Source organism: Canis aureus, chromosome 26 (genome assembly GCF_053574225.1).
Source record: "Canis aureus isolate CA01 chromosome 26, VMU_Caureus_v.1.0, whole genome shotgun sequence".
Classification (NCBI taxonomy): Eukaryota; Metazoa; Chordata; class Mammalia; order Carnivora; family Canidae; genus Canis; species Canis aureus.
Genome location: NC_135636.1, coordinates 48,666,763 through 48,692,311, shown reverse-complemented (window position 1 = coordinate 48,692,311; position 25,549 = coordinate 48,666,763). Strand labels below are relative to the sequence as shown.

Genomic DNA, 25,549 nt, shown 5'->3' with positions numbered 1-25,549 from the left:
GGGATCGGGTCCCGCGTCGGGCTCCCCGCATGGAGCCTGCTTCTCCCTCGGCCTGTGTCTCTCATGAGTCAATAAATAAAATCTTAATAAAAAAAAAAAAAAAAAAAAAAAGGAGACTGGGCAAGTCTGACGTGGTGCCCACGGCCCGTGACGCCTGCACTTCGTCGTCGGGGAAAGCAGGGCAGATAAACCCCAAGAAGTGCGAAGCGGCACTTCCCAGAGGGCCCAGCTGCTGGGGGGCCGGGGAGCTCCGCGCCCTGCGGGGACCCCGCCGCCGCCCCCGCCCCCCGCGCAGACGGGGCCGTGGGCGCCGGGACGCCAGCTGCAGGCCCCGGGCCGCGTCCCACCACCTCGCGGGGCGCTTCGTCCCCCTGCCGGTGTGTGCCCGGCGCCCGGCAGGGAGCGGCGCGTCCTGCCCTCATGGAGCTTCCCGTCCAGCCGGGAGCGCAGCACACAAGTGCGTAAAACCTCCCCCGAGGTGGCGGCGGCGCGGCGGGCGCCAAGCGGAGGTGAGGCGGGGCCGACGGCGGGTGCCCGCCGCGGGGGGCCCGGAGGCGGCGGCCCCGGGGGCGGGAGGGCGGCGCGCGCTCGGCAGGGACGGGGACCGCGCCCCGCGCCTCCGGGGCCGGGCGGCTCGGGGGGAGGCGGGCGGGCGGGCGGGGCGGGGCGGGGGCCGGGGCCGCCGGGGGGGCGCGGGGTGCGGGGCGCGGGGCGGGCGCGCCGTCGGGCGGGGCGGGGCGGGGACCGCGGGCCGGGCGGGCACTCACGTCACCACCGCGCCGCCGGTGCCTGCGAGCGCGGGCGGGGGCGCGGGGCGGCCGGGCCGGGCCCGCGGCCGAACATGGCGGGCGTCCCGCTTACCTCGGAATTTGAGCTCGTGCTGCGGCTCGAGGCTCAGGACCTGCTCCACCTTCGCCATGTTCCTCAGCGGCGGGGCAGCTCTGCCGGGGGGACCCCCTGAGAGGTCACCTGGGGCGGGAGGCGTTAATGCTGCGCCCCCTTTAAATTCGGAAAGGGGGGGGCCGGCCGGGACGCGGGCGGGGGTCGTCTGCGGGGCGCGCGCGGGGGGGGGCGGCCTACGCGGTGCAGGCGCAGGGGCGGAGGGCGAGGGCGAGGCCGCGGTGCCCGGCGAACGCACGGCACGCACGCACGCACGCAGCGACGCACGCACGCACGCACGCACGCAGGCGGGCCGGCCGGCTGGCCCTGCGCGCGCTCGGGCGGCGGGAAGCTGCGCGCGCGGAGCCCCTCCCGGCGCTGTGCGCAGGCGCGGCGCGGGCCGCGGGGCGGGGCTACCGGGCGGCAGGGGGCGGGGCTTCGTGCAGGGCTGGAGGCGGAGCCAAGGATGCTCAGGAGTGCGGACCCGCACCGCGAAGCTGATTTATTCAGGGCCCCCGGGGGCCCGCCGCTGTGCAAAGTGCTTTAATAATAGCAAAGAGAAGAAACTTCCACCGTAGCCTTGCTTCTGTAGTGCCAGGCACTGGTGGAGACTGAATAATAAGGAAAGTCCTATATTCCTAGCATAAGCATGTTTGTAAGTGAGTGGCGTGTGCTAGGCACCGTGACCTCTGGTAAGCAATGGATGCGCAGTAAACTACCAGTTATTGCTCGCTGCTTTCATGCTGCTCCGCTGAACGCCTTCAATAACCCCACCGTGGGACGTATTGAAAGCAGCGCTCCATTACATAGCTACTCCGTGGCCAGCACGGGGCTGCAGCCTTTACTAACACCTGCAACCAACATCGACAAATCCAATGATCAGAGGAATTGACCTGGTTTCTTTTTCTTTCTTTCTTTCTTTTTTAATGATAGTCACACAGAGAGAGAGAGAGAAAGAGGCAGAGACACAAGCAGGCTCCATGCACCGGGAGCCCGACGTGGGATTCGATCCCGGGTCTCCAGGATCGCGCCCTGGGCCAAAGGCAGGCGCCAAACCGCTGCACCACCCAGGGATCCCTTGACCTGGCTTCTACCCTCTAACTGGAACCCGCTGGAGAGCCGGCCTCTGGAAAAATAACCACACAAATAACTTATTAAAAAGCTGCTGGGAATAAACTAAAATAAACTGCTGGGAACGCAGGCAGATGTGCTTGGCCTCCAAAGTGAACACTATGTCATTATTGCCACTTAAATATTATGTCATCGTGTAATGTTTCCTACATAAAGTATGGGCTCCCAAGGAGCGCCTGGGTGGCTCGGTCTGTTAAGCATCCAGCTCTTGATTTCAGCTCAGGTCGTGATCTCAGGTCGTAATGTCAGTCAGGGTGCTGAGATCTAGCTCGGCTCAGGGGAGTCTGCTTAAGGCTCTCTCTGCCCCTCTCAATGCCCTCCCCCTCCCCTGTGCCTGCACGAGTGCTGTCTCTCTCTCTCTCTCTAAGTGAATAAATCTCTTAAAAAATGTATGTATTCTTGGGGATCCCTGGGTGGCTCAGCGGTTCAATGCCTGCCTTTGGCCCAGAGCGTGATTCTGGAGTCCCAGGATTCAGTACCACATCGGGCTCCCGGCATGGAGCCTGCTTCTCCCTCTGCCTATGTCTCTCTCTCTCTCTCTCTCTCTTTACATCTATCATGAATAAATAAAATCTTTAAAAATATATATATATATGTATTCTTAATAGTCTTCTATACCTATATATAGAGAGAAAATAAACAGTGAATAATTAATGTTGGCTCTACTGTGGTGGGCATCTGGTTACTCTTTTTTTTTTTTTTTTTATCTGGGTACTCTTTATACTATTCTTCCCACTTTTCTGTATACTTGAAATTTTTTCATAGTAAAAAGTTTTTTTAAAGATAATCTTTGTCTTTTAACTAGAGCGTTTGGTCCATTTATACTTATTATATTTACTAATATGTCTGGATTTATTTCTACCATCTTCTTTTGTGCTTTCTATTTGCTATGCCTGTTTTGTTTTTTTTTTTTCTTTTCGCTCTCCTTTCTTTAGGGCTGATTTTTTTTCTCTCATTTTCTTCTCCTCTTCTTCTACACTGTCTCTGTTTTCATGATCACCCCCAAAACTGTGGCATGGGTACTTATGGAAGTCCAATTTTTAAAATGTCTTTACTGTGATTCCTTAAAATACAAGGACTTTGGGACACTTGAACTCTAACCACCCATCCCCCCAAATTATATCCCTTAATTGTGGTGTGTTTCAGGTTTAATCTTTTCCTTTTCATGCCATGAGTTGTCACACCTTGTTTTATACTGTTGGTGTTAATTTAGGCTCAACCACATAGTTACCAATTTCTTTGCCCACCTTTTCTTCTTGCATCTCAGAACTTAACAACCAAGAACACGTTCCTTGTGCCTGAAGTAATTCTTTAAATTCTGTTTCATTGAGGGTTTGTCTGGCCACACTCTCTCAGTTTTTGCTAATCTGAAAATGACTTTATTCTACCCTTGTTCTTGAGAGATATTTGGGCTGGTTTACTATGGTGACAGGTCTCTCTACAGCCCAAAGATACTGTTCCCTGGGAAATTCAGATGACAGTCTCCTCATCATCCCTTCAAAGATGATCTGTTTTTCCACCTATTCTGGGTTCTGCCGCGTTACCATAATGTGCCTGTTTTATTTATTATTTTAGCCCACTCAGGCTGCTGTAACAAAATGGCATGGACTGGATAGCTTAAATAACAACATTTCTTTCTCAACGTTCTGGAGGCCAGGAAGTCCAAGACCAAAGTGCTGGCACGCTCCACGCCTGGGGAGCACCCCCTCCTGGTTCACAGCCTGCTATTCTCCTGTGCCCTGGGGGTTCTCCTGCGAGGGCACCAGTCCTACTCCCAGGGCTTCACCCTCCTGACAGGAGCTCCTCCCACGGGCCCACCTCCCACCACCATCCCTGGGGGATGAGCTTTCCATCCCGGACTCTGGGGCTGGAACACAAACCTTCAGCCTCTAGTCTCCAGCATGTAATCTGCTTGATTTCTCAGGGTTTTCTGAATGCGTTGTTTGGTATCTTTCATCCTTCTGGAAAATTCTCAGCATTAAACATTGTTTTGTATTGTTGTGAAGTGCACAGAACCTATAATTTGCCAGCTGACCTGTGCGCAGCATGCCATTCGGGGACGTTGAATCCATTGACACTGCGGTGAGGCCATCGCCACCATCTACCTGCAGAACTCTTCCTCTTGCAACCCTGGAACTCCACCCCCATCTGTCTCTCTTTCAGATAAATAAATCTCTCTGTCTGTGTCTCTCTCAAAAAAAAAATAAGTAAAACTTGAGACAGAGAGAGAGAGCATGTGAGAGAGAGCATGAGTGGGGGGAGGGGAGCAGAGGGAGAAGCAAGCTCTCCGCTGAGCAGGGAGCCTGACCCAAGGCTCGATCCCAGGACCCCGAGATCATGACCTGAGTTGAAGGCACATGCTTCTCTGAGCCAGCCAGGCACCTTAAATAAATAAAATCTTAAAAACAAAACAAAACAATTATAATTCCTGCTTTCCTGGCAGGACTCTGACCGACACCACCTGGTACTGAGAGTGGTCCCAGGACACAGACCCTCGAAGAAGATGTTCTGGGCCTGGTTCGGCCCCATCCTCATGCCTGGCTGCGGTGCCAGTGGGACGAGATAGCAGCAGGGCTGGGCCGGTGGGTTCATACCCGCTGGCAAGAGCCAGCACGCATCACCTCTTAACTATGTTCAGTGACATCCCGTAAGTGGCTTAAAATCAGTCCTGGTGGGAGCATTTGCACCACAGAAATCTGAAACAACAAACCAGAGTTATCTTCTTCCTCCAGAGAGCTAGTTTAGCACGTGACAAAGGTTACAAGGAGTCCACAAACAAGATGTGGTGGCATCACTACTCATTACGTCATCATCCACACTTGATTGTGACGCGGTGCTCACAGAAGAAGGGCCTTGGAGGGCTGAGTGGCTGCTACGCTTTCACGGCCATGAGGACAGGGGACCCTGGGGTGGGGTGGCTGCATCTGAGCTCCCTGGAGCTGTTGCAGAAAGAAAGTGACGGGCTCTTTAAACACTAAGCTTAACTCACGGAAAACCAGGGAGATCCCTAAAATAATCCTTTATTTCTACTTCTATAGGTTTTTGACCTTGCTGAAAATCGTACCCCAAATTTAATTAGGCAGGTTGCAGAATGACAACCTAAGTGGAATTCATAGATTTGCCAAAATCTCAAGCAGTACTTTGGGATGTCTACTTTGGCTAAGAAATGACTCGAGAGCACAAGTGTACGCTGACTGGCAGCGGTGGCCAGGGACAAACTTGGTGGAGCTGGGCTGGGCCTGGCGACAGGGAGGGATGTGGATAGTTCTGAGGATGGAAACATGAGAAGATTCTGGTGTCCCCTGTGAATGCCCACCCAAGCACATCTACCAAAGCAGTGACTCTCCAATAATCGAGTGCACAAGGTGACACTTTTTGTGGATGACAGTGCTGTTTTTGTTTTGTTTTGTTTTTTCCCCAGCGAGGCCATTGCTTGCTCACTGGGTTTATTTACAAAGTGGCCCTGGTGGCAGATGTGATGCTCTGCATGGGCCCAAGAACACAGACTTCCCCCGTCAAGGGGGCCTGGCCACTGCTGAGTGCCTGAGGTGACAGCAGTGGAGACCAACCCTAAAACCTCAGTATGTCACCATCCCCGCGTTGCAGTGGAGGCTAAATAAAACCAACGTTAGAAACCTGCCAATGGGACCACTAAACTATGTAAAAAAAAAAAAAAAAAAAGAAAAAAGAAAAAAGAAAAATCCTGACATAAAAAATTCATGAAACAGGTTTATCAGCAGCCTAAAGGAAAGTTAGTAACTGAGGGGGAGGTCTGGAGCAATACCCATGATGTGGAACATAAAAATCAGAGATTAGACTATGACAGAGAAGTAAAGACATATGGAGAATGATGTGTTTTCCAGGCTTCTCTTTCTCTTCGTCTCTTTACCACAGTCCGCAGTAATAAATGCGTTTTATTTGTGCATCGCTGCATAGATATATGTATAAGTATGTTAATAAATACAACTGAAACAAAAGTTTCACGAAATAATACAATACACTCTGATATTTGCTATTTATTTTCTTTCTCAGTGCTGGTAACAACCTACTAAATTGATTTTATAAGTCACTCTTGGGAAACAACCTACAGTTTGAATAACACTGGTTGAATAAACTACTCGTCAGCCTTCCAGAAGAGAAGAGTGAGAGAATAGGGCCGAGGCAATATTTAAAAGAGACGTTGTAAGAAAAAATATAAATAAATAAATAAATAAATAAATAAATAAATAAATAAATAAGACGTTGTGGCAAGTGCTGCAATATGGATGGGCCTGGAGGACGTGATGCTCGGTGAACTACACCAGCCACGAGAGGACAAATGCGGAGGATTCCACTTCCATGAGGTTTCCGGAGTCACCAAATTCACAAAGACAAAGGGAGTACTCAGGAGCAGGGGGGCGTGGGAAGGTGGACTGGGGAGCTGCTGTGACTGCAGGTGGAGTGCCAGGGTTGCGAGTTCTGCAGGTGGATGGTGGCGATGGCCTCACCGCAGTGTCAATGGGTTCAACGTCCCCGAATGGCACGCTGCGCACAGGTCAGCTGGCAAATTATAGGTTCTGTGCACTTCACAACAATACAAAACAATGTTTAATGCTGAGAATTTTCCAGAAGGATGAAAGATACCAAACAACGCATTCAGAAAACCCTGAGAATTCAAGCAGGATACATGCTGGAGACTAGAGGCTGAAGGTTTGTGTTCCAGCCCCAGAGTCCGGGGTGGAAAGCTCATCCCCCAGGGATGGTGGTGGGAGGTGGGCCCATGGGAGGAGCTCCTGTCAGGAGGGTGAAGCCCTGGGAGTAGGACTGGTGCCCTTGCAGGAGAACCCCCAGGGCACAGGAGAATAGCAGGCTGTGAACCAGGAGGGGGTGCTCCCCAGGCGTGGAGCGTGCCAGCACTGTGGTCTTGGCCGAGGGCAGGTGGACAGAGGGACAGTGCCGAGGCCTCAGGCCCCAGAAGCTCGGAGGTGGGCCTTCGTGGGAGGGAGTGTGGACAGGCCAGGGCTAGGGGCCTCTGAGAAGACCCAACATATCAACTCCTGGGATTGGGGCATAAAAGCCAAGGACTAGCAGAACTACGGTGCCAGGTGAGGGGTCGGTGCTTAGGTGACACTGGCAGGAACACAAGGCCAACAGTTTGTCGGTCTTCCTGGGAGTCCCCCACGTGCCCATCCTGTAGTGATGCGCGTAACCTTGGCTACAGAGGACCTCACCGTCTAGTGAGGAGAGTTGGGGGGAAAAACACCGCACCAGAATAATGCCAATCCGCCATAAATACTAAAAAACAGGAGAAGAAAGTTAGGAAGAGACAGTGAACTTTATACTCTGGGGCCTGGGAGGAAAATGTAAATGCTCAGAGAGTATATAGAGAATTGTCTTGGCAAAACAGCAAGAAAGATCTTACCAGACCTGGGCGGGGAGCGGGGGAAAGGAAAGGAAGGTTCCCCTAGTGGAGGAGTAGCACATGCAAGGGCCCTGGGGTGCACAGCCTGCCTGGGCCTACCTGGGGAAAGGCAAGGAGTAGTGACGGTTCCACAGGTGTATCTACATGTAGCTCCTGCTCCCTGTCAAGCTATTAGCGTAAGTATTCGTCTCCTATGGGGCTAAAACCAATTACCCCCAGATTGTGGCTTTAAACAAATTTATTCTTACAGTTCGGGACGTCAGAGGTCTGAGATTGGGCCTGAAGAGGATGACAGTCCACGTGTGCTCCATCTGGAGGCTCCTTGCCTTCCAGCTTCTGGACACACAAGCCACAGTCCACGACTTGAGGCCTCCCTTCATCTTGAAAGCAGCAGGGCAGGGCCCCCAGTCTTCTCTCGCGCTCTTCTACTTTCTTTGCACTGAGCAGGTCCCCGTGCGCCCGACAGCACGCTGAGCGCTTCGCGTATGTGAACTCACTCAACCCAGGGCCGAGGTTATGGATGAGGAGACCCAAGGGCCAGGGGAGGCGGGAGCTCCTGGTATCCTGGAGAGTCTAGATTTTATCCATGGACGTCCTTGCCTAGCCCACTGTTTTTATACAGAGGAGTAACTGACCTATTTTTTTTTATTGTATTTAAAAGTTGTTTCTTTTTTTGTTTTTATTCTTTAAATTTTCATTTTTAAAAAATGTTTTAATGAACTTTTTTTTTTGGCAATAATTTCAGCTTCAGGAAGTCGCAGTGGGCATATGGAGAGTTCTGGGTGCTCCTCAGCCAGTATTCCCAGTGTTATCATTTTATTTTATTTTTATTTTTATTAATTAATTAATTTATTTATTTATTTTCCGGCGTTATCATTTTAACATCACTTTACACAATGGTGGTGGCAACACGATTTTGGCCGCAGCATTGTTAGCAACTAAACTCCAGACTATTTGGGGATGTCAGCAGCTTTTCTTCCCTCCCCACCCCACCCCCAGGATCCCACACTGCATTCAGCAAGTGTATTTTCACAGAGATCCTGCCGACGCCTGGAGGGTGGCCTGGGACAAAGCTGCGCACGCAGCCACCGTTGACCAGAGAGCGCCAAGCGTCTCACATGTTCTCACCCCGAAATCATAACGTCCTTTTCTCTGGTTTGCAGATGAGGACGCCAAGGTAGGGAGGCTTAGAGCCTTAGCCAGGAGCAGCGAGAGGCTGGAGAAGAGGACTCAGAGGAAGGGGAGCAGCCGGGCCGGTGGGAGGCACACTTCTCAGAACCAGGGGCCCTGCTGCGGAGTGGGGTCGAGCCCAGGAGTCCCCAGTGGTTGTGCCACAGGCCCTTTGCACTCGCTGCCCTCTCCTGCAGTGGACGTCCGTGGCAGCGTCTCCGTTGTCACCGTCATTGCACGTTTATGCCTGCCGCGTGTTGGGCATCTTGACACCCGACCTCCAGCGCTGGAGGGGGGGTTGCGGGGTGCAGAGCCCAGACCTCGGAAGAGGAAGCAGTGAAGGAATGAATGGCTGAATGAATGGCTGGCCGCCGGGGGTCACCGGGCGCTGATGCGGGGAGAGGAGGTCACAGTGGGCAGGGCCCAACCTGCAGACAGTGGGGGGGGGGTGCACAGTCTGCAGACAGTCGGTGGGGGGGGGGCACAGTCCTGGGGCCTTGACCCCTGCCCGGGCGTCTGACACTTGGGAGCAGCTGCCTGCGCGGCTGAGCGTCTCCGAGAACGAGGCGGGTGACAGGGTGACTGACGGGGTTTGGGGGCAGAGGGTGACCGTTGCTTTCACCACCCCCCCCCCCAAGCCCGAACTCCCTTTGCTCCTGACTGGGAGCAACGGGAGGTGGGTTCTTGGACACCCCCCCCCCCCCCCCCCCCCCCCCCCCCCCGTCTCTCCGTGCCTGGCACGTAAAAGGTGCTCAATAAATGTTTGATGAATGAACGAAATAATGTAATTAAGAATTTGAGGAGGGTTGGGGGAGAGACTTTTCAATCCTTAGGATTGTCCCCAAGCACCCAGAAGGCCACATTTGCATACAAATAATTGATATTCTAATTACAAATCATTTGTATTGATTTATTAAGCAGATCCCCAAAGGATCTCTAGAAGATAATTAGATTCCAGACTCCTTAGGGGTGAGGAAGGCATATTTACCTCATTGTTCCCCCAGGGCAGCGTGAGGCAGCGGAGCTGCGGGATCAATGTTTGATGAGGCGGGGAGGGAGCCTGGTCTTATTGTGGGGAGGGCTTGCGGGGTCCCCGCAGATTATTTCCAGGGTGTCGGGGGCTGGGGCAGCAGGCAGGGCCTCCAGCTGTGTGTGTGTGTGTTGTGTGTGTGTGTGTGTGTAAAATCTGCCCAGCTCTCTTCTTCCCCAGGCCTGGTGGCTCACCTGGGCCTCAGGCCGAGGGGCCGGCCGCGGGGGGGGGGGGCCGGACCCCTCCTGCTCTGTCCGCAGACTGGGAGGCCTGGGGGTGACACTTCCCCGCGGCCGCCTCTCCACGCCGCCCCAGTGACAACAGCACTCCAGAAAAAAGTCTGGAGACCCAGGTATGGCCCTGAGCTGTCTCCATCTGCCTCCATGCAAGAGGCCAGGCGACCCTACAGAGCTTGGCTGTTTCCTCCCAATAAGAACAGCGCCGGCCCTGGGCCCACGCCAAGCCCCCGCTCCCGTCCCCCCACCTGCTGTCCCCCCCCCCCGGGCCCCCGGGCCCCCAAGACAGGAACCGGAGGCAGCCTGGCGCAGCGTTACACAACCAGGGATCCCCTGAACACATTACCCCCCCGCCCCCAGCACAGAGGGGGAGCTGAGCAGGTCAGGGGCTGGGGGCTGAGCTCCAGAGGAAGGGGGGATGCAGGGAGGGAGAGAAGGGGAGACAGAGGGAGGGAGGGAGGGAGGGAAGGAGGTGAGAGGGAAAAGGGGGCAGGGATGGGGAGAGGTGGAAAGAAGAATGGAGGGGGAGAGGGATGGAGAAAGAGGGATGGAGAGAGGGGTGGGGGAGGGATGGGTAGGGAGGGGGGAGAGGGAGAGAGAAGGATGGAGGGGGAGGGAGGGAGGAGGGGTGGAGAGAGATGGGGTGGGGGAGGGACGGGGAGGGAGGGAGAGGGGTGTGAGGGTGGCCCCCCTGGTTCCATATTCCTGGGCTGCCCTCCCAGGGCCCCTCGTGGCCGTGGCCACTGCATTTCCACCTGGAGGGAAGCTACCCCAGGCGCGAGCGCGCAGGGCCCGGTAGCCTTGTCTGCGGCCTGCCCAGCCCGGGGCCCTGCTGGCCCGAAGCGCGACCTTGGGCTTGGCCGCTCCCAGGGGGCTGGCACCTCCTCCAGCCAAAGCCCCCAGGGACGCACCTGCCCCTGAAGGAGGGGCGCGGGAGGCGGCCTTGGACCTGGGGGAAGGGCCGGGCCGGGGTGGGTTAGGGAAGCCCCGTGATGGGACGGGTGATGGGACGGTGCCCGGCCCGCAGACTGAGCCACCCTGCAGCTCGCTGGCCAGGCCACAGCCACGCCGACGCCCCGATGAGCCGGGCCAGGGGATGCTGGGCCAACCGACGGCGTTGGGACAATGTTGTTGCTTCTGTTTGGGCTCAGAACCGTCACGGAAGGCTCTTGTGTCTGCTCTTGACCCACAGTGGGCACGGGGGGCCTCGTGTGATGTTCTGGGGGGCTGTGTGCAGCGGGAGGGACAGCACCAAGCCTGGCTGTGGGTGCCAGGGGCTGCTTTCTCCTCCCGGCCATCTGTCTGTCCCCCCTGGGAAGGTGGGGAGTGAGGACGGTTTCCACCTCCGAGGTTTGGGGGGGATTCGGGGAACGAGTACGAGTGAGGTTCTCAGTGCCATGTGGCTGGCACATGGTCAACCCTCTAAAGTCCAAGCTATGAACATGGGGTGCATTTCGAAGAGCTCCCCAGGTCTCCCGGGTGACATCTGGGGGCCTGTGGGGCGTGTGAGCTTGGAAGGGTGACGCTTCCCAGGACTGAGGACACCGCAGGGCAGGTTCCCACATCTCTTGGTACTTTGGGAGGAAATGAGCTCATCGCATGTGAAAAGCCCTCTCACCCCTGCACACATCCAGGAAACAAGGCGTCCCTAACCAGCTCTTGGGGTCCCCTGCTGGCTCGGTCGGCGGAGCAGGAGCCTCGATTTCAGGGCTTTTTGAGTTTCAGCAGCATTTGGGTGTGGAGATTCTTTAAAATAAAAACGCCCCGAATCTGGTTCTCCAACATTGATTTTTTAAAAATATTTTATTTGTTTGACAGAGAGAGTGAGCACAAGCAGGGCGAGCAGGAGAGAATCAGGCTCCCCGCTGAGCAGGACTCTGGGACCCTGGGACCACGACCTCAGCTGAGCAGGACCCTGGGACCCTGGGACCACGACCTCAGCCCAAGGCAGACGCCCAACCGACTGAGCCCCCCGGCGCCCCATTCCTCATGGATTTGTGACTCTGTGAAGCTCTGCCCTCTCCTCTCCCCCAATCTTTAAACGTCACTAAATAAAAGTAAGTGATTCTTAACTTCAGCGATTAGAAAAGGGACCACGTAGTAAAGACCTTCTGTTCTGTCCCCCCTACGGGCAAGGTGTCACTCAAGGACCCTCTCAGCAGATGAATTCCGCACTGGGGTCGTCCTGTATTTGTGCTGTGACAATGTGCGTGGTGCGGGATGAGAGTCCTGCTTTTTCCTTTATTTATTCCTCCAGGCCGAGAGGTGGGGCTTTGGCCAGAGTTATAACACTTAATCTGGATGATAAACGATGCTGGGTCGGCCTCCGAAAGCGGGTCCCCAGGAGGGGTGGAGGTGACCAGTGTCGTGGTGCCCACGGCACTTTACAGAGGCGATGCCGGGCCGCTTTGGCTGCCGGGTCCCTTCCCGCTTCCCCTGTGCTGGCGGCTCCCAGCCTCCGATTCCTCTTGCTCGGGCCCCTCCGATCTGTGCTGCTCCCCTGCAGCTGGTGCCACAAGCGATCTTTTGTCTTTTTCCCATTTTACTTTGCAATCGAAGTCACTCGTATTTTCTTCAGTTTGTGTTTGTGTGTGCTGTGTGGGTGTATTTTTTTAAACTACCGCGTTGTGAAAAGTAAAGACAAATTTTTATGTTTTAGGCTGTTTAGAGAAACAATAAAGAAGTCTCTAATGGATTCACGGAGGGAGAAAGCAGGCACTGAAGGTGCGCGGTTTGGTAAGAGACAGTTGGGTGCTAGGGCTGGTAATGACATTTCTATTATTGGTGCGATTAATATTGGATTATGCGGCTTGACTGTTTGCCATCAATTAGCTATTCATAGTCACCCCATGAAGACGCATCGTTATCATTTCGCAAATAAAATCACTCTCGGACTCACAGAGGAGGCAGCCAAAGCTTGCACGGTGCCTGAGTCAGCAAAATACTAAGCGTCTTCTGGCTGGCCTTGGAGCCCTCTTTGAAACACGAGCCCTGAGTCATTCATTTCAGAGCCTATTTTCTAAGTAAATGCAATTTTATTCTATTTCTTGAAATGCTCTCATCAAGATTTCTGGATCATGTAAATCTGCACATCATTTTAATCTAGCTCATGCGGAAGAGCCTTTCCAGGCTGGTGAAATTCTTTTGTTCAAGGTGGCTGTGGGTTTTTTTTGGGGGGGGGGGCCAGAGGGGGTAATCTGATATACTCAATGATCATCTCCTTATATGGACTCTAAGAAGCTTCAAAACTTTAGCACCCACAAGGTTGTTAACAGGCCATTTATTAAAACTGCCGCTTGGCCACCCATGTTCCCATCTCTTATGACATTCAGAAGATTTGTTTTGGGAGAGGTAATTTAAGAACAGATCAGAAAACCCACAGGAATCCTACTTCTTTAACATGTGGCTATCACGTTGGAAATAGCAGATAACAGAAATAAATTCAAGCAAAGCATACTAGGTGGGATATTTTCTGATGAGGAGGCCCAGACAGTTAATAACTGACCGAATCAGACTGCAGATCTGAATCTGTTGATAAAAAAAAACCCCGTGTGGCTGCTGTAGTATCTGCTTCAACAATGACGGGTTCTCATTTATATGCAAAGACACTCGACCCCATCGCTGGAGCCACCAATTGCAATGCGAACGTTGATGATAGTATACCCCTGGCGTGGCTCCTGTGCCCCAAGACTGTCCATTAACCTCCCATTTACATTCAGTCCTACAATTTTCTTCTTAAAATTGCCCTGCTCTAATGGAATGGAGACATAATAGCCTCATTGTGTTTTCCATATATTTTATTCTAACAAAGGCCCGAAGGTAACATCCTACACTGGGTACTGATGAAGAGAATTCTGGTCCTCTTGTCCTGCTTCCCATCCCTTGAACAGAGGTGTCTGTGTATGTCAACTTTAAAAAGACAATCTCTGCAGGCTTATATTGTTTTTCCCGGAAGACACTGAAAGGATGTGCTGAAGATAAAAAATTGAAGTGACCAGAGTTCGGGTTAAAATCATAATTAACCAAGTGATTCATCCTGAGGTGTTAGCTGTCAAATCTTTTTTCTTTCCTCTCTCTTGTAAGCTCCAGCGGTGGTCCCTTGGAGAGGGTATAAAGGGAAGTGATCATTTGATTCTCCTGGGGGGTAAATTCTAGAAGGCTCAGATGCCTGGCTTCCTATTTTTCAGTAGAGAATCATGTTTGTGGCTAGTAACAATGTAAGTCAAACAACTAAAAATATTAAAAGGCTTTGCATTTTATTTTGTAATTTACCATCTTAAAGGCAATCTGGTTCTTAACTTTTAATGGAAAAAAAAAAGGTCTGCAGTAAACATTAAGGTTGCTTAGAAACCTGGGTCCATAATTTGGTTCTCAAAAGCTCTGAGGCAGGCAGCCAGTTGCTTGTGGAAAAATATAGCAAATTTGTTTTGTGTATGCATTTAAAACACCCCTGTTTGTTTCGGGTGTGTGCTAATTTGTTTCTTCCTTTTTGGCATGGAGTCATTCTCTTTTTCTTGGCATCTATAAATGAGACTGGCTTCCCCAACAGTACTATTTTGACAGGCTATAGACTAATATTCTTCTTCTTAACATATATGTATTTATATCCTCTCTTTCTAAGAGGATTTAGGGCAGCTTGGAAAGATTTACATTAAATATCAAAATTAAAAAATGTGTAGTTCTACACACTTGCTCCAAGTGTGGCTATAAGCTTTTTACTGACCACATTAAGTGTGTTCTTTTGTAGTTCTTATTTAAATTCAAGATTAACAGAGTGTAATATTCGTTTCAGGTACATGATGCGGTGATTCGGCCCTTGAACACATCACCCAGCGCTCATCACGACAGGTGCCCTCCTTTATCTCCATCACCTCTTCTCCCAGCCCCCACCCACCTCCCCTCTAGTGACCAGCAGTGTGTCCTCTGTTGTTAAGAGTCTGTTCCTTGATTTTCCTCTTTCTTTTTATCCCCTTTGCTCATTTGTTTTGTTTCTTAAATTCCACATAGGAGGGAGACCATATGGTAGGTTTTTCTCTGACTTATTTCACTTAGCATGATACTCTCTGGCTCCATCTGTGTCATTGCAAATGGCAAGATTTCATTCTTTTTTTATGGCTGAATAATATTCCATTGTGAATATAGACCACATCTTCCGTATCTATTCATCAATTGTTGGACACTTGGGCTGTTTCCATAATTTGGCTATTATGGATAATTCTGGGATAAACATTGGGGTACATGTATCTCTTCGAATTAGTACTTTTGTATTTTGGGTAAATACTGACAGGTGCAATTCCTGGATCGCAGGATAGTTCTACTTTTAACTTTTTGAGGAACCTCTGTACTGTGTTCCAGAGTGGCTGTACCAGTTTGCATTCCCATTAACAGTGCAGGAGGGTTCAAAGGGAAGGGGTTTCTTTTTTTAAAGATTTATTTATTTATTTATTAGAGACAGAGAGAGAGAGAGAGAGAGAGAGAGAGGCAGAGACACAAGTAGAGGGAGAAGCAGGCTCCATGCATGGAGCCCGACATGGGACTCGATCCCGGGTCTCCAGGATCATGCCCTGGGCTGAAGGTGGCACAAAACCGCTAAACCACTGGGGCTGCCTGGAAGGGGTTTCTTAAAAAGGAAAAATAAGGCGAATGTCACTTCAATTTATCTAATTCAGCCAGTCTCCATTAAGGATTTGAGATGGGATTAGGGAGCAGGAATTTCTGAATTTTTATTTTTAAATTTTGTTGTCATGGTTTATTAAATAAGCTCTCCACCCAACGTGAATTGGGCTTAAATTCACGACCCCGAAATTAAGAGCCACAAGCTCTATCAACTGTGCCAGCCAGGTGCCCATTTGTTTGTTTTTTAAAGATTTCATTTATTTATTTATTCATGAGAGACACAGAGACAGAGAGAGAGGCAGAGACACAGGCAGAGGGAGAAGTAGGCATCCTGCGGGGAGCCCGATGTGGGACTCGATCCTGGGACCCCGGGATTACGCCCTGAGCTGAAGGCAGATACTCAACCACTGAGCCACCCAGGTGTCTAGCCCTTGTTTGTTTTTAATAAGAAAAAAATGCACACATACACACAGTAAAAAAAAAAAATGTAAAAAGTATGCAAGTATATATAAAACACAAAGTGATTTTAAATAAAGAACAAAAGGTGGCATTTGTCATCCAAGCCTCTCTCCTCAGAGATAATGACTGCAACAGCTTGGAGCACATATTTCCAAATTTTAAAAGCATGCACATATTGTAAAGGTATGTGCGCTGCGTACGCTGTTTTATATAAACAGAGTCAGATTCCGCATACATACTCATGTTATTGTTTTTCACTCAGCTATATATTAGGCAACTCTCCACTAATTTGTATGTGACAGTTTGTTTCTTTTATGTTCTTTCTCCAGAAGTTATAAACAAGGCTGCGGTGCTATGGTGCTATTCTTGTCGACTTAGGAATTCTTGTACAGAACCTGTGTGTGTGTGTGTGTGTGTGTGGTGAGGTCTTTAAATGTGGATCATTTCCTTTTTGGAGGGTTGTTCTTTTTGCTTTTTAGACACTGTTAGCAAACTAAAGATAGTAATCCATTCTTTTATATACCTAGCAAACGTTTTCTCCGGTTTCTGGTTCACCTTTCACCTTCGGGTACAGCCTTTCCTGCTCTATCTCATCACGGAGCCAGATGGAGGACCTGAGAGTTGACCCTGGGCCTGTGGCTCTCCACACCCAGGATCCTGATCCTCCTCCTCCTTTTCCCAACTCCCCCGCATGCAGCTCCCGCTGTGGGCGGACTTGTTGTCTGTAATACTGGAGGGTATGTACTAAGAAATACACTCCCTGTCAGTAACAATTAAAAAGCCCTACACAACTTATACAGAAGAGGGAAACGTAACTACTCACCTGCCAGAAGGCGACCATGGAGACTGTATCAAGTGTCGTCGTAAGGATGCTGGGCAAAGGCAATTCTCACATACTGCAGGGGGGAGGCCTACGGATGGGCTACTTCAGAAAACTGTGTCTGCTAAAGGAAAAATAAACAGAACTACAAATACATGGATCTCCCGTGCCCCAGTAATTCCACCCCCAGGTGTGTGTCCAACAGAAACCTGCATAGGGCACCAAAGCCGTGTGTAAGAATGTTTGTGGTGGTACCTTCGTAACCGCAAACATCTGGAGACAACTCAGTGCCCGTGGTCGCAGATCGGATAGATACACAGTCGTTTGTTCACACAGGGAGAGCGGATGCGAACACCGCACACCACGCTGAATGCAAGAAGCCAGATTTGAACCACAGGGCGTGTATGGGAAGTTCAAAACCAGGCAAAACTGACCTGTGATGTTAGAAAACAGGATGGCGACCAGAAGGAGGTGCCAGGTGGGCCTTCTGGGTGGTGAAGGATGTCTTTTTGTGATGTGAGGAGTGGTTACAAAGGTCTGCCTCCTTTTTAAAAATTTAACAAGGTGTACACTGTATTTATGGCATTTTCTATGTGTGTTATTACTTCAGAAAAAAAATCAAAAGGTAACAAACTAATGACAAGTAGTTTTTAAAACTGAATCAGATAAAGATTACCAGGGAGATGGCTTTTAAGAGCAAATTATACAGGAAAGGTGCCTGGGGGGCTCAGCTGGTGAAATATCTGACTCTTGATTTTGACTCAGGCCATGATCTCAGGGTTGTGAGATCCAGCCCCGCCCAGCATGGAGCCTGCCTGGGATACTCTCTCTCCCCCACTGCCCCATCACTCTCTTTCTCGGACTTAAATAAATAAATAAATAAATAAATAAATAAATAAGTAAATAAAAAATAAAATTAGCCATGAGTTCTTCCTCTCTTTGAATGCTGTGCTGAATGCCAGGTGTATAAGTGTCTTCCCCAAGTATCACTTTCTCGTTTTGCAGATGAAGGGAATAGAACTCAGAAAGGTTAAGAACTTTCTCCAGGGCCACACGGCCTAGAAAGGGGTTAGCTGGTACTCCAACCCAGGTCTGTCCTTCTCTGGTGCCCTTATTTGAACATGTCATCTCTCTCGAAGCAATCACAGCATATAGACAAAGGTGCTTCTATGTTAGAGGGATATGGAAGAGAAAAAAGGTGTGGGAGCTGTGGTGTGGTAGGTGACCAGTGGCCCTGGGGGATTCCAGGGTTCCCGTGGATACTGGAATGCAAATGGAGCACCTTGGATGAGACCCCACAGATAATGGGAGATAGTGGGATGTGCTTCCTCACTTAGATGCTCATTGCAGGCCTCATAGGCCTGCCTCCAGCCCCGTTCCCCACCTTAACTAAGGAAGGACCGGAGGGGAGGGAGACACACGAAGCTGCGAGGCCAGAGCAGTGACACCTCGCTGCTCACCAGGCACGACGGCTGCCAACGTTTGGGCATTTCAGCGTTCAAAAATAGTTTTAAAGTTACTCCAGAATATTTGGCTAAGAGAAGAGTGTGATGAACCCTACCACCAAGAGAAACCAAACCATTTGAAAGGCAAATACATGTATTTGTAAACATAGCATTTTATTAACAAAATGTTTACACCCTTCTTACAATACAACAAATTTTGTAGTGATTTTGCATGTTATACTCTATAAAAGTTCATCATCGAATATCCGAGCTAAAACGATATAGTTTTAAAAGTATGCCAAATCTACCACTGTCTGCAAACTACCTACTACCAGCAATAAGTACAAAAAGAAAAGTCTTATTAACAAAAATCAAAAGATCTAGTTTTCGTTTGTCAGCATCTACAAACAATACAGACATCATATGGTTTACATGTAGACTTAGGTCCAGCCCAAGGTAAAGACTGCAAAAATAAAGTCTTTGACATCCACACGAGCTTGGCCATCCCCATTACAATATTCCATCACAGGTGATTAAGCGATGCGTCATGCAGTGAAGCCACGGCTATAAATTTGGGCTGTTTATAGTGCTACAAAGCGGCCTAAACTGTAAGCAACTTAATGGTATTTTTTTTTTTTTTTCCAGAATAGATGCTATCATAAAAAGGCACAAATATCTTACTCCTTGCATCGGGTCTTGTTAAAAGGCATGACATTCTTAGGAGAAATAAGGATTGCTGGTACGACAGCTTAGCTTTTATTTATTTATTTGTAAATGTCTAGGCTCATCTCCACAGCTGCTTCTCTTCCAAGACTTTAAACTTGTGTTTTTTACATACTTCAACAGGTGCTCTGTTGCACATCGAGCAACGTCTTGACGCTTAAACTATCTCATCACCGACTCTGAAACCCCTTCTGTCAGTCATGTTGCCACCGACAGCCAGGGCTGCCTGTTTCCTCGCTGGGAAGAGGGGAGCTCCTCACCTAAAATTAGCTTTTGCATCTCCCGACAGCGCTCACGCTCACGGGTGGTGACTCCACCGCTGCCGCCTTGGAAGGCGGGGTGGAAAGGGATGTCACACGCACTGAGGGGGCTGGTGCTGTGCGTCTTTAAGGGAGAGTCCATGGCAAAATGAGAAGAAGAGAAATAAGGCAAGGAGGCTGTTTCGATCACAGAGAAGGCAAAACATCAATTCTTAAGAAGGTCAGAGGCATGATTGACAATTATGTGAATGACTCATAAGGTGAAATGATGCAAAGACTGAGCAGGATGAGAGTAAAAAAAGAAAAATCTTTTCCAGGCCAATACAGCTCTGTCTACACGAGACAACAAATGGTTTAAAAATAGAGCCACCAATCAGTTGCTCTGACTAGCCAGCTGCCGATAACTCCCTCCGCCTGCACCGAATCGACCCGTCACTCTGACATCACGTGCATGGCCCATATTAAGAAAAAGTTCCATAAACTATGTAATAACCTCCTATGCAAAGTCAGCAGAGGTACACAAACTTCAGCCTTGCTTTCAACATTTTTCAGGGGGTAACACTGACTATTTAAGCACAAATTTGATGGAAAAATGGATAAGGGACAAATGACAGGAGAACGAGGCCCCGAGGTGAAGTCACTGGCTGCCACGGGCCGGACAATGTTCCCGACTGGGCTCTGGACTTACCCTGGGGAAGGGGGTGTGCTCCGCTTCTCCACAACCTGACTGAAGAGGTCATGGGAGTTTCCTGGGCAATTTCAGTTCTGAGCAAAGACTATCGGCCCTCTGTGCAATCTGCTATTTTAAAGATGATTTTCTTCACAGTCCTTTATTAGACAATCTGCTTCCAGAAACGATGAAATGTTCCTGAATCAAGAAGTGGCATCAAAACCAGCATGTTTTGTTTCTGTTGAGTGATTAAGGAGAACATTAAGATCTACAGTTTAAAAATACCAATTAAAGAAGGTTTTTTCAAACGACCATTACTATCTTAGGGTTTCCCATTAATTAGCTGAATTCTGGGCACTTGAATTCCTGTTCATGGAAAGCTACCCAGAATTTGGTTTGCTTCATTTATGAAGCGTTTTGATGAGATTCTGGGCACCATACAGATTTGAAAACGAGCTAGTAATAAACTAAATACTTTTTTTCTTAAATTTGTTACGACTCCATGGTTTTAATTCAGTATCTGCTGATGACACATCCTCATCTTACTATTTAAAATGTTCAACGTAATAAAAGGAGAAGATGGAAGGTTTAAAATTTTTCTTTTTATTAAACTTCTGAATCCTTTTGTTGTGAAGCCAAAAATATCCTAGCATCTATAATTGATTATACTCTAAAAGGAAAGAACACAGATATTAGTTATTTCTGATGGTGCAGACCATCAAATTAAAGTTGATCTATGCTACTGGAAAGTCCTTCTAGATTTGGAAAGTAAATCATTTTCCTATATACTCAGAGCCTCCTGAAGGACAAACCGAGAAATATGGGGATTCTTGGTTTTATTTATTCACTTTCTTCATTATGTCTAATGAAACTTCATCACGCCAGGTCTCCCTTATCATTCTCTTAGATTGAAAAAGTGGAGGCTCCTGAAAAATGTAATACCCTTCTAATATTTTTTAGACTTTCATTTGCACATAAAACAGGACAAATGCCCCAGAATTCCATTAATGTTTCTTGCAAATCAGATAATCAAATTGCCCGGATTTCTATTACTGGAAGTCAAGACAAGTAACTCTGCTGTCAAGAGAAATTGGCAGAGGTCGTTTCTTCCACACCTAGACTAGATTTTCACCCGACCTCCCTTTTCTAAAATTATGCAGTATAATGTGTATCTCCTGGACAGATCTGTTCCTTGGACTGGATTTTTTTTTTATTTTTTAATTTTTTATGATTGTGCTGCAGGAGTTAAGATAAGTCTCCTAAGCATCATCTTGAATCGTTGAACTTCTCATGCATCAAGCTAATTGAAGGCAGGCATATATAGTCATAGCTTGATTCTTAAAAGTACATTCCACTTCTTCTTTAAAAATACATTAACCGTTAAGAGGTAGACTCTCCCTTGAAGTCAAACAGTAAACAGAAGTTATGCTGCTAGTCCCTTTAAAACAAATTTAAATGAGGAAGAGTTTTCTACAAGTTTACACCATCTAGCTTATCGTGGTCATTAACTTTCATCATAGAGTCAGGAAGAACATTTACAGATTACAGAGTTGAGAGAAGAGAGCCAGCCTGAGCGTGTGGGCTGTCATCCCCCCTACAACATTTTAAAGCAGGTACCTCGTAGATACCAGAGTTAAGGGACTCTCGGTAACTTTTCCTCAGAAGGAGAGGATTCTCTCACTACTTAGAGAGACAGGCTCTTGCAAAGACATCTGAATGTGTAGGGGCTCATGTGTCATATATAACATACTGTGAACCTATATCTTATACAACCATGAGGCCATGAATCATGTTCTCAGCGTGTTCTGAACAAAATGAGTGGAAAAGAAGGCTTGTAAGAATTTATATAACCTCTTTTTTGCAACTCACCCACAGACTATAAAAGATGCATCTAACAGTGAACAAATGCCTTTTCAAGTCCTGAGGCTGACATGCCAATTAGTGCAGTGTAATCTGAATCAAACCTGTCCATTTTAACACATTGCCGAGAAGGTACCTAGATTCTGGTTTGACATCTCCAGGAAAGCCATGGAGCAGTTATCTAAAGGACATTTTCATTACTATTATCTCCCAGAGCTTAATTTAGAAGGTCTCCTAGACCTGTTTTCCTTCTTAAGGGGGGAGAGTGTGTGAGAGAGAGAGACAGAGAGAGAGAGAAAACAAGACTTAAAGAGAAGTTCTAAAATTATGTGTGGCCTGCCTTCCTTTTATATACTTAAAAAATAACGAAAAATGATCGCTTTGAGAAGGGCAACAGCCCACTCCATGGAGGAGGTCAAGCCTCTAATACAAAAGGCTCCGTCCTTTGGATACAGGAGGCATCCGCTTCAAACAAAATTATAAACAGGCAACAAGGAAGTGTGTTATTTTAAAGGGACTCACTCTCTCAGCTGCTATGTATAGCACTTATCCTGCCTGTGGCAGAAAAGCAGGTGATGGAGGTTTCATTTGGAACCAAAAGGGCTTGCAATAGGTACTTCTCCCTAATCACTTCTTTAAGAGAGTTTAAAATGAAGGACACTTAATCATACTCTTACTTTATGTTCTTTTAATCACCAAATGATGGTTAATTAGTTATCATAGAATCGGAAAAACACTTGTGTGAAAGGAGAGTTCTGGAGGCTGATGGTTTGTAGGACTGGGCACCTGCAAAGAGCTCATTTCAATTTCTCTGAGAGGAATCAATATACACTTGCAGCTAATTAATGATTTTTCTCTTTTCAATCCCCAAAGTTTTTTAAGATGGTCCTTTGTCAGAAGGGAACTAAAAGGATTTTTTATAGATGGGCTGTGTCTCAATTCCTTTGAAATCTAGCTTTTTCCCCTAAGAAATGACTGAGAATATATGACATGTGGATTAGATCACTGCCTGGCCAGGTTGCTAATCCTAAACACGTTCAAAGTAAAACACTGTTTCTGCCTTCAACATCCACCTTTGCAGCACACAAGTGAACAAAAAAAATGGAAACATTTCCCCCTATTTTCCTGGGGTACGGATCACATGGATCTGAGATGACAATGTGCTGCTGCTAGTGGTAAGGAGACGCTACATGAGCAGCAGGGTCTCGCTGATTCCTGAGACAGTCTGAGGAAAACGAGGGCCCAAGAGGCCCCAGTACATGGGAAGACAGCACCGTTGCACGAGCCACCTGTCATTCATTCTGGGCCTAAAACACGTGGCCAGAACCAAACAGAAGCCCTCGCTACAAACAGGGAGGAGCGTGAGAAGTCGTGAATAGAGAACAGCTACGGAGGGCCTGAAGCGATGGCCTGTTTTGGGCTAAACTCAGTGACCGTGGGGACAGGCCGAGAGGCAGGCGGATGCCTCACCAGTACGAGGAGGCACGGAAGCATGCGGCCTTCCCCGGGCACCCAGACACCAGGGAATCATTGACAGTGGCGACAGGTTTGGTGGGAAAACTGTGAAGGTCACAGATGTGCGTCATCTTTTGGTGAAATAAGACAGAAAGGGCCGCCCATGCACTGCCTCTGTCTCTTCGTTAGTGAGTCAAGCAACCTTTGTTTTTTATTTTGTTTGTTGTCGTGGAGATAGAGGCCCAGCAGTGGGAATGTCAGGGACACACCAGAGCTGTGGCAGCCAGATGCCCTGATCCATCTGCATGTATAGGAAAGGAATTTCAACCCCCTTCAGGTGTCAAGAGCCCACCCTTAGAATCGTGTGTTTTCTTTTACAGCTTGCTCATTTCACAGTGGGAAGGAAGCAAGATGCTAGGAGGATATAGAGTCCCCATGTATTTTAAACAAAACGTTAGAATTTTCCCTAACTACATTCCTTCCATATGATTTCAGTAAGAGAATAAATAATTTCAAATGCTTAAGATATACACCAGGGAAAAGGGAATCGCTTTTTACTTAATCTGAGTTATAATTTTCCCATTAAAATCTACCCATATCAAGTGGGGGGCACAGGGAAATAACAATTATTTTTAAAAGTTTCAACTGTTCAGTTTAAGGATAGCTCTGAAAACACAATTTAGTTTGAAATTCAAGCTGTTTCATTTCCTATTTAATCTTGTAAATTTCCTTCCCTTACAATACTCAGGTTGGAAGGGTGCCAAATTAGACCAGGCGCAAATTGTCACCAACTTCACTTCAGTGCTTTATTTTTAGATTATATTAAAAACCTCATTAGGCTCCCTGAGGGAAAGAGTGTTAACCACTAACAGAGGCAGGGGAATATAGGAAACGGAAAGATAAGCTGAATTGTTAACAAGGAAAGCTCACTGGAAACACTTGTCTGAGGTCGCTGTAAATGCTAAAAGAAACTTATTACCAAGACCAGGTGAGATGACTTGAACTTGGAGCTTAATCTTTCACCCCCAGGCTAGGAAGGGCTAGTCAGGCTTGTCAAAGTGGCATATGTCTTTATTATGATTTCCAGATGGGATCTGGAAGGGAGGGGTGGATGGGTGGAAGGCAAGGCAGAGACATCTTTAAAGACTGTAAGCCAAGTGCTCGGTGCTCTCGCACAACATAAACGTGCGTCAGAGCCCCCCTTGAATGGGCTGAGAGGTGGGTGGGCACACAAGACACTGGCTGCAAGATTAAATGGAGTGTTGGGTGAAACATAGAATTTATTAATGTATTTACATAATTTATAATCTTTAAGCAATGGTCTCATAAATATAGACTACAACTTTACATATGCTAAGCAACAGATAACTGTTTTCCCCACCAAAATATCTGGGTTAAATAAAAAATTGACAGCATTTACACCACTTTCTTTACTCTCTTCTTCCTCTTTTTTAAACCACTGCTAGTCAGTTCCAACATACGCAATTCAATTTACTCCAGGCAGCTTCTCTACCGCCACCATCTTGATCATGAGAGCTTATTTCAAAAGGTGCCAATAATGTGTTTTGTAACACATACAGGACGAGGTCGGAATGCAAACCTTGGGTGAGCAATGCATCTGTTGTTACTGTTATTAATTTACTGTACATATCATGGGCTAAAGTATTCAATGAAAAGTGCTTTGGAGATGGCGGGGACGGAGTCATTTCCATCAGTCCTATAAATAACCCATTTTAGCTCCCAATAATAATTGCCATCCCTCCACTTATGATCACCTACCACATTTTAAATGATACGATTCCCTATAACAGTGGTAACGGGAAACCAAGGAAATTACAATCTCTGCAAGGTCTTTTTTCCCTCAAGAACCACGAAAGTGCTAATTTTCCCTTTACAAATGTTACATAAAATCTTGATTACAAAACTACTCAACAATTTAATCCTACCATCCATACAATTACATGTTCCTTTTCAGCAAGGTCAAAAGCCAATGATGCAGTCCCTTTGCACACCAGCCTTGTTACACAATGGAGGTCCGCAGTCTGAAATGTAACTGCTGCAGCCTCCAAAGAGGAAGCAGAACTGGCCAATTTCTCTGAATCCTTTTTGCACGAAGAAGACCCAAACCGGTGAGGCAAAACCTGGCGGCAGGGACCCCAGCCCTCCTGTTAACTTTCTGGACCACCTACTTAATCATCAAGTCTGGGAGGCTGAGGCTCGGTCAGCAGCAGCTTCGCTGCGGCTCGGAAGGCTGTCTCCGGAGCTTGAAGCCCTTACCGCCAGATGGCGGGTTGGCGTCAGCGGACGGAATTCTTCGACCTAGATGGAGAGAAGAGGGAAGGGAATGAGCTTTAACTTTCCAAATCTGTTCATTCTCAGATGCAACAATTGTCC

At 48.3% G+C, this 25,549-nt stretch overlaps 2 protein-coding genes and 1 long non-coding RNA gene across 11 annotated transcripts in view; 1 reads left to right on the top strand and 2 right to left on the bottom strand.

Moving 5' to 3' along the window:
• VAPB (VAMP associated protein B and C) overlaps positions 1 to 1,097 on the bottom strand; it is a 50,243-nt gene extending 49,146 nt beyond the window's left edge. The window contains exon 1 of one of the 2 annotated variants that reach the window (XM_077873727.1): positions 862 to 1,097. In XM_077873727.1, coding sequence (XP_077729853.1) covers positions 862 to 919 — 58 coding nt within the window. In that variant the 5' untranslated portion in view covers positions 920 to 1,097. The remainder of the gene's footprint in view (positions 1 to 861) is intronic. The other variant, XM_077873726.1, reaches the window with a different exon arrangement.
• LOC144298601 (uncharacterized) lies at positions 159 to 25,336 on the top strand. Of its 7 annotated transcripts, XR_013365542.1 has the most exons (7): positions 159 to 509; positions 1,813 to 5,375; positions 6,043 to 9,963; positions 11,666 to 11,904; positions 12,507 to 12,571; positions 14,640 to 14,695; positions 16,252 to 25,336. It is a non-coding gene; the product is annotated as an uncharacterized LOC144298601 (long non-coding RNA). The 7 variants fall into 7 exon arrangements; XR_013365546.1 differs by having other exon boundaries at positions 1,813 to 9,963; positions 16,450 to 25,336; XR_013365541.1 differs by having other exon boundaries at positions 1,813 to 9,963.
• Positions 19,370 to 25,549, bottom strand: part of RAB22A (RAB22A, member RAS oncogene family) — a 56,129-nt gene continuing 49,949 nt past the window's right edge. The window contains exons 7-8 of one of the 2 annotated variants that reach the window (XM_077873730.1): positions 25,345 to 25,474; positions 19,370 to 20,078 (exon numbers count right to left, since the gene is read on the bottom strand). In XM_077873730.1, coding sequence (XP_077729856.1) covers positions 25,377 to 25,474 — 98 coding nt within the window. In that variant the 3' untranslated portion in view covers positions 19,370 to 20,078; positions 25,345 to 25,376. Of the gene's footprint in view, positions 25,475 to 25,549 lie in introns of both variants that reach the window. The other variant, XM_077873729.1, reaches the window with a different exon arrangement.